We start from the raw sequence: 7,500 nt of genomic DNA on the forward strand, positions 1-7,500 counted from the left end.
TCTCTCTCTCTCTCGCAGCTTTCTCTCTCACAGCTCACCTCTCATAGCCACTACTCTTAGCTCTCTCTCTCGCAGCTCTCTCTCTCAGCTCTCTCTCAGCTCTCTCTCATGTAGCTCTCCTCTCCCAGCTCTCTCTCTCTCACTCTCACAGCTCTCTCTTTTACAGCTCTCTCTCTCTCTCTCTCTCTCTCTCTCTCTCTCTCTCTCACACATAGCTCTCTCTCTCAGCCACTTCTCTCACAGCTATCTCTCTCGCAGCTCTCTCACACAGCACTCTCTCTCTGCAGCTTTCTCCCACAGCTCACTCTCTCAGAGCAACTTTTCTCACAGCTCTCTGATGTAGCGCTCTCTATCCCAGCTCTCTCTCTCACAGCTTACTCTCTCACAGCTCTCTCTCTCGCAGCTTTCTCTCACAGCTCACTCTCTCACAGCAACTTCTCTCACAGCTCTTTCTCTTACAGCTCTTTCTCTCACACAGCTCGCTCTCTCACAGCTTTCTCACAGTTCTCTCTCTCACATCTCTCTTACAGCTCTCCTCTCACAGCTCTCTCTCAGCCACGTCTCACAGCTCTCTCTCTCACACAGCTCTCTCTCTCACACAGCTCTCTGTCTCTCACAGCTCTCTCTTTCTCACAGCGCTCTCTCACACAGCTCTCTCTCTCAGCCACGCCTCTCACAGCTCTCTCTCTCACACAGCTCTCTCTCTCTCTCTCTCTCTCTCTCACAGCGCTCTCTCACACAGCTCTCTCTCTCAGCCACGTCTCTCACAGCTCTCTCTCTCTCACACAGCTCTCTCTCTCACAGCTCTCTCTTTCTCACAGCGCTCTCTCTCACACAGCTCTCTTTTCACAGCTCGCTCTCGCTCTCTCTCTCACAGCTCTCTCATAGCTCTCTCACTCTCTCACAGCTCTCTCTCTCAGCTCTCTCTTTCTCACAGCTCTCTCTTTCTCACAAGTCTATCTCTCACACAGCTCTCTCTTTCTCACAGCTACTTTTCTCCATCTTTCTGTATCTGTCTTCTTTTATATATTTTTCTTTTTCCTCTCTCTCTTTCTTTTTGAGTCTCTCTTCTCTCTCTCACTCTCTCTCACAGCTCTCTCCACAGCCCTCTCTCTCTTACAGCTCTCTTACAGCTCTCTCTCTTTTCTCATCTACTTCTCTCACAGCTCTCTCACACAGCTCTCTCTCAGCTCTTTTACAGTTTTCTCGCTCTCACGGCTACCTCTCTCTCAGCTGTCTCACAGCTCTCTCTCTCACAGCTCTCTCTCTCACAGCCTCTCTCTCACAGCTCTCTTTCTCACAGCTACTCTCTCACAGCTCTCTCTCTCTCTCCCTCAGCTCTTTTACAGTTTTCTCTCTCTCAAAGCTACCTCTCTCAGCTGTCTCACAGCTCTCTCTCTCTCTCTCTCTCACAGCTCTCTTTCTCACAGCTATTCTCTCTATCAGCTCTCTCTCACAGCTCTCTCACTCTCTCTCAGCTCTCTTTCTCACGGCTCTCTCTTTCTCATGGCTCTCTCTCTCTCAGCTCTCTTTCTCACAGCTACTCTCTCTCACAGCTCTCTCTCTCAGCTCTTTTACAGTTTTCTGTCTCTCACAGGTACCTCTCTCTCAGCTCTCTCACAGCTCCCTCTTCTACAGGTCTCTCTCTCAGCTGTCTCACAGCTCTCTCTCTAACAGCTCTCTTTTACAGTTGTCTCACAGCTGTCTTTCTCACAGCTGTCTCCCCCATTTGCCAGCTCACCATCTCGCTCTCTTACAGCGATCTCTCTCGCAGCTCTATCTCTCACAGCGCTCTTTCACAGCGCTCTCTCAGAGCACTCTCTCACACAGCTCGCTCTCACAGCTTGCTCATTCACAGCGTTCTCTCACAGCTGTCTCTTTCTCACAGCTGTCTCACCCACTCACCAGCTCACCATCTTGCTCACTCACAGCGATCTCTCACGCAGCTCTATCTCACAGCCCTCTGTCTCTCACAGCGCTGCTCTCTCATAGCGCTCGCTCACAGCACTCTTTTGCAGCGCTCTATCTCACAGCACTCTCTCACAGCTCTCTCTCACAGCTCTCTCTTTCACAGCGCTCTCTCAGAGCGCTCTCTCCCACAGCACTCTCTAACAGTGTTTCCTCAGACCACTCTCACATCGCTCTCTCACGGCACTCTCTCTCTCGCAGCGCTCTCTCCCACAGCACTCTCACAGTGCTTCCTCAGAGCACTCTCTCACAGCGCTGTCTCTCTCACAGTGCTGTCTCTCACAGCTCTCTCTCAGGTGTCTCACAGCTCTCTCTCTCACAGCTCTCTCTAAAAGCTGTTTCTCTCACAGCTGTCTCACCCACTCGCAGCTCACCATCTCTCTCTCTCGCAGCTCTATCTTTCTCAGCGCTCTTTCACAGCGCTCTCTCAGAGCACTTTCTCTCGCAGCTCTATCTCTCTCAGCGCTCTTTCACAACGCTCTCTCAGAGCACTCTCTCTCGCAGCTCTATCTCTCTCAGCGCTCTTTCACAGCGCTCTCTCAGAGCACTCTCTCACGCAGCTCTGCTCTAACAGCTCTCTCTCTCTCGCAGCTCTCTTCTGCAGCTCTCTCTCACACAGCTCTCTCTCTCTCTCACAGCTGTCTCTCACAGCTGTCTCACCCACTCGCCAGCTCACCATCTCGCTCTCTCACAGCGATCTCTCTCATAGCGCTCGCTCACAGCGCTCTCTTACAGCGCTTTATCTTACAGCTCTCTCAGAGCACTCTCTCACAGTGCTTCCTCAGATCACTCTCTCACATCGCTTTCTCACAGCGCTCTCTCTCTCACATCGCTCTCTCATGAGATTTGTGTATTTTGTATTTGTGTATTTACATCCATGCTGTTAAAACATAACTGTCAAAGCTGCAGGAATGATTTTGGTAAAATTAATTAATAATCTTTTATTTTTAATACCTTCAGAACAGAAATCTGTGATATTTGTAACTTGACTGTTTTACATACTTGTGTGGTGTTTCATCCTCAAACTCACCCCACAGGATCCTTGTACCTATGCGGTCTGGGGGCCGATTTTCCTGAACTGCACCATGGGAGCTATCTTTACTCCTGGGCGTGTACCGAGTAACGTGATTTAGATCATCACGTCGCTTTGTGTTCACAGTAAAAGAGAGCATTGTTAAAATAATGCATGCCTCGTGTCTTCTTGCACAGTTAAACCTTATTTTATTATACCAGAACGTCTCAATTCAATCTTATGGTCAAGCGTGTGGAAACACTTGTCTTCTATAGAGACACTAGACTTTAGTTAGACTTTATTTCTATTGAAAAATCCTCTTTTAGCATAAATAACAGCTTTACACTTTCTCGGCATCAGGACAGTTCGTCTCAAACGTTAAGCCGAGATACTTTGCATTGCCTCTTTTAAACCGATGTTCTTCACTAGATTTCTCGTTCATCCCAGAGCAGTTTAATAGGATGTAGGTGACCAGGCAGTTTGTTCAATCCGAAAAATGGATTTGCATGGTATTGAAGTATGGAATGGTTGCCATGTTGGTTCTTTTTACTTTCCAGAATAAGCCTCCATAAGTCTTCCCTGCTTCAAAACAACCCCAAACCAATGAGTTTCCACCTCTATGTTTGACTGTGGGGGTGAGGGCAGTCTGCTAACATCTTCTCTCCACACAAGTTCTTCTGTGAGAGACAAAAATGTCAAATTTGGACTCCACAGAACTTTCCTCCACTCATTCCTTTGTCTTTGACTTTTGTGTGTTTTTTGCCTTTAACTGAGTTTCTTGTATAGAAACTGAAGGAACATGCTCCCCAAAGACCATTGATCATTGAAATGCTAAATAATTCAAGTTGTCAATGTCTGCACACAATCAAAACATTGTTTTTCTGAGGTAAAAACAACTGTAAAGCACAAATTTTTTAGCCTAAACCTCCCAGACACCCGACACACACACACACACACACACTGCTCTTATCCCTTCCTGTGTCCGAGCTGTGAGGATTTCCTCCTGTACAAGCCTAGATGTTTTTCGCCGTTTGATTTCCGCAGCGAGATAACGCTTGTTTTTCCACAGGGCGTGTTGTCGAACCTGTCCTCCATCACGGATCTGGGCGGCTTCGATCCCGTGTGGCTCTTCATCGTAGTCGGAGGGGTGATGTTCATCCTGGGCTTTGCCGGCTGCATCGGCGCTCTGAGAGAAAACACCTTCCTGCTCAAATTTGTGAGTTTTCCTGCTGTGCTGGCCGTGTGTGTGTGTGTGTGTGTGTGTGTGTGTGTGTGTGTTTCCTGCAGATGTTTGGCTTTCCTCTTCAGTGAATCAGTTCAAGGTTTGTTCAGTCCTTTGTTGAATTGAGGATTGAATTAATTATTCACACAACGTTGTCAAAGCAAGTATCTTTCCCGCAACATCCAATACAGTCGGCTTGATCTTCAGAAAAAAAAAAGTTTAAACATAAATCATGAACTTTTTTATAATAAAAATAAAAGTTTTTTTCCCCTCTTTAAATTTGGGCTAATGTGGAGCAAACGAACGTATCATTACAAACTGCTGCTGCTGCTGCTTCATATGGCAGTGTAACAGACACTGAATAAAGTGCAGGGTTTTTTTTGTTGTTGTTGTTGTTGCAACGATCTGTATTTATTCTGTATTTATCTGTATTTATTTCAGTATAATTAGTATTATAATGAACTATTAGTATTTTTATTATTATTATTATTATTAGAAATGATATCAAAACCCTCAGTAATGCTGAAACTTATCCCATTTTTTTAATCTTAAAAAAAATGTTAAAAAAAAAACTATTTTCCAATCTTTATCAGACATTTTTTCAGTAATTCTTTTAATATTTTTTTATTAAATACTATTAATTTTTTTGCTTATATGATATTTACTATCAAAAACAATTTATTTTTGTTTACAAAGCAAAATCTAAATATGTGAATGTAATATTATTGAAACCGTTTTTTTTGTTTGTTTGTTTGTTTTGCTTTAAAAAAAAAAGTTTTAGTGACAATTTTTTTAATTAAATTCTTTTGGTAAAACACAATTTTTACTATTACAGGTTTTTGTAAAAAATGTATTTTTTCACTGTAATAATCAGATGTAAATAAACGAGTATGAGGCGTATTTTATAGGCTCGACAAACAGCCATCGATTTACGGCTCATGTTTACGGGTTTTTTGTTTTGTTTTGCTCTCTCCTGCAGTTCTCTGTGTTTTTAGGGCTGATCTTTTTCCTCGAGCTCACTGCTGGAATTCTGGCCTTCGTCTTTAAAGACTGGATCAAAGACCAGCTGAACTTCTTCATCTACAACAACGTCAAAGCGTACAGAGACGACATCGACCTGCAGAACCTCATTGATTTTGCCCAGGAATACGTGAGTTTTAACGTCATTTTATAATTCTGTTCATCCTCAATGTACACTAAAATGTACACTGTGACCAAACGTTTGTAGACACCTGACCATAAGATTAGTATGTGCTCCTTTTTTGAACATCCCATTCCACATTTAGTTCTCATTTGCCGTACAATTAGGCTTCACTCTTCTGAGATGTTGTTCCACTAGATTTTTGTTGAGATTTAATTTCACCACAAGGGTGTTAGTAAAGTCAGGTACTGATGTAGGTGAGAAGGTGAGGAGGTCTGGTTTGCAGTCAGCATTCACATTTATCTCAAAGCTGTTCATTAGGTTTGGAGCTCTATAGCAGGAGATCTTCCACATCTTCCGACCCATGTAAAGCAGATCTCCATGTAACTGGATTGTCATGCTGGAACTGGTTTGGGTCTCCTAGTGTAAGTGAGGGAAAAATTCATTCCATACGTCCTATACAATAACAAGACCCACATAATGGCTGGAAAATTCGGGTGTCCCAATACTTTTGGATATATTTTGAAATGTTTCCGGGAGTCACTATTACTGTTCCCAACATTGGCGTATAGGATACATTTTATGGCATTTGGCTCATTCATACTACTGAGCAGCTATAGGGTTAAGGGCCTTGCTCAGGGGCCCTTGAGTATCAGATTGGCATGGCTGGGGTTTGAACTCATAACCTTCAGATCCAAAGTCCAATGCTTTAACCACTAAGCCACCATCCTCCACATGCTCAGGTGTCCACAAACTTTTGGTTGCGCAGTTTTATCATTTGTGAATAACAAAGCACTGAAACTGGAGACTCCTTCCTCGGACCGTGAAACGCGTCTTTTTTTCGCGTGCGCATGGTTACTATGGAAACGGACAGAATGAATGGTTTAATATATATATATATATATTCATTCTAATGGTGAACCAGTGACGTAACATTGTGAAGTAATCTGTGTGTGTGGGTGTAGTGGTTGTGCTGTGGTGCCCACGGCCCGGACGACTGGAACCAGAACATCTATTTCAACTGCACAAAGCTGAACCCGAGTCGGGAACGCTGCGGTGTGCCTTTCTCCTGCTGCATCAAGGACCCGTCTGTGAGAACCTTCTCTACTTATTACACTTACAGTACACACACACACACACACACACAAACGCACACGAACATACACACGTGTGCACTCCGGGTGTCTCCACCTCCTTCTCTGGAACCGTGGTGTGTTCAGTGTGGGCGGAAATGACTGTGCGTGGGTGGGTGTTTTTCTGTATAGTTTTGGAATTGGTGTAGAAAGGAATGACTAGAGGGGTAAACGGAAACAACACACACACACACACACACACACACGTGCGCTCCAGGCGTATCCACCCTTTCTGCTGAAGCATGGTATATCTAGAGTAGATGGCAAAATGTCACAACACATTTTTACATGCACACACTATAACCTGTCTGTTAAAAACACAGAGCAGTTACACACACACACACACACACACACACACACACACACACACACACACACACACACACACAATAACCTGTCTGTTAAAATCACAGAGCAGTTACACACACACACACACACACACACACACACACACACAATAACCTGTCTGTTAAAATCACAGAGCAGTTACACACACACACACACACACACACACACACACAATAACCTGTCTGTTAAAATCACAGAGCAGTTACACACACACACACACACACACACACTATAATCTGTCTGTTAAAATCACAGAGCAGTTACACACACACACACACACACACACACACACACACACACACAATAACCTGTCTGTTAAAATCACAGAGCAGTTACACACACACACAATAACCTGTCTGTTAAAATCACAGAGCAGTTACACACACACACACACACACACACACACACACACACTATAACCTGTCTGTTAAAATCACAGAGCAGTTACACACACACACACACACACACACACACACACACACACACACACTATAACCTGTCACAGAGCACGCACGCACGCACGCACACACACACACACACACACACATACACACACACACACACTATAACCTGTCACAGAGCACGCACGCACGCACGCACACACACACACACACACACACACACACACACACACACACACTATAACCTGTCACAGAGCGCACACGCGCACACACAC

General features: G+C 44.5%; 1 protein-coding gene across 1 annotated transcript in view; it reads left to right on the top strand.

Annotated features, from left to right (window-relative positions):
- tspan17 (tetraspanin 17) overlaps window positions 1–7,500 on the top strand; it is a 32,459-nt gene that overhangs the window by 13,208 nt on the left and 11,751 nt on the right. The window contains 3 exon segments of the mRNA XM_046859170.1: window positions 4,050–4,196; window positions 5,182–5,352; window positions 6,309–6,434. Of these exon segments, the coding sequence (XP_046715126.1) occupies window positions 4,050–4,196; window positions 5,182–5,352; window positions 6,309–6,434 (444 nt within the window).

This window comes from Silurus meridionalis, chromosome 10 (assembly GCF_014805685.1).
Source record: "Silurus meridionalis isolate SWU-2019-XX chromosome 10, ASM1480568v1, whole genome shotgun sequence".
NCBI classification, from domain to species: Eukaryota; Metazoa; Chordata; class Actinopteri; order Siluriformes; family Siluridae; genus Silurus; species Silurus meridionalis.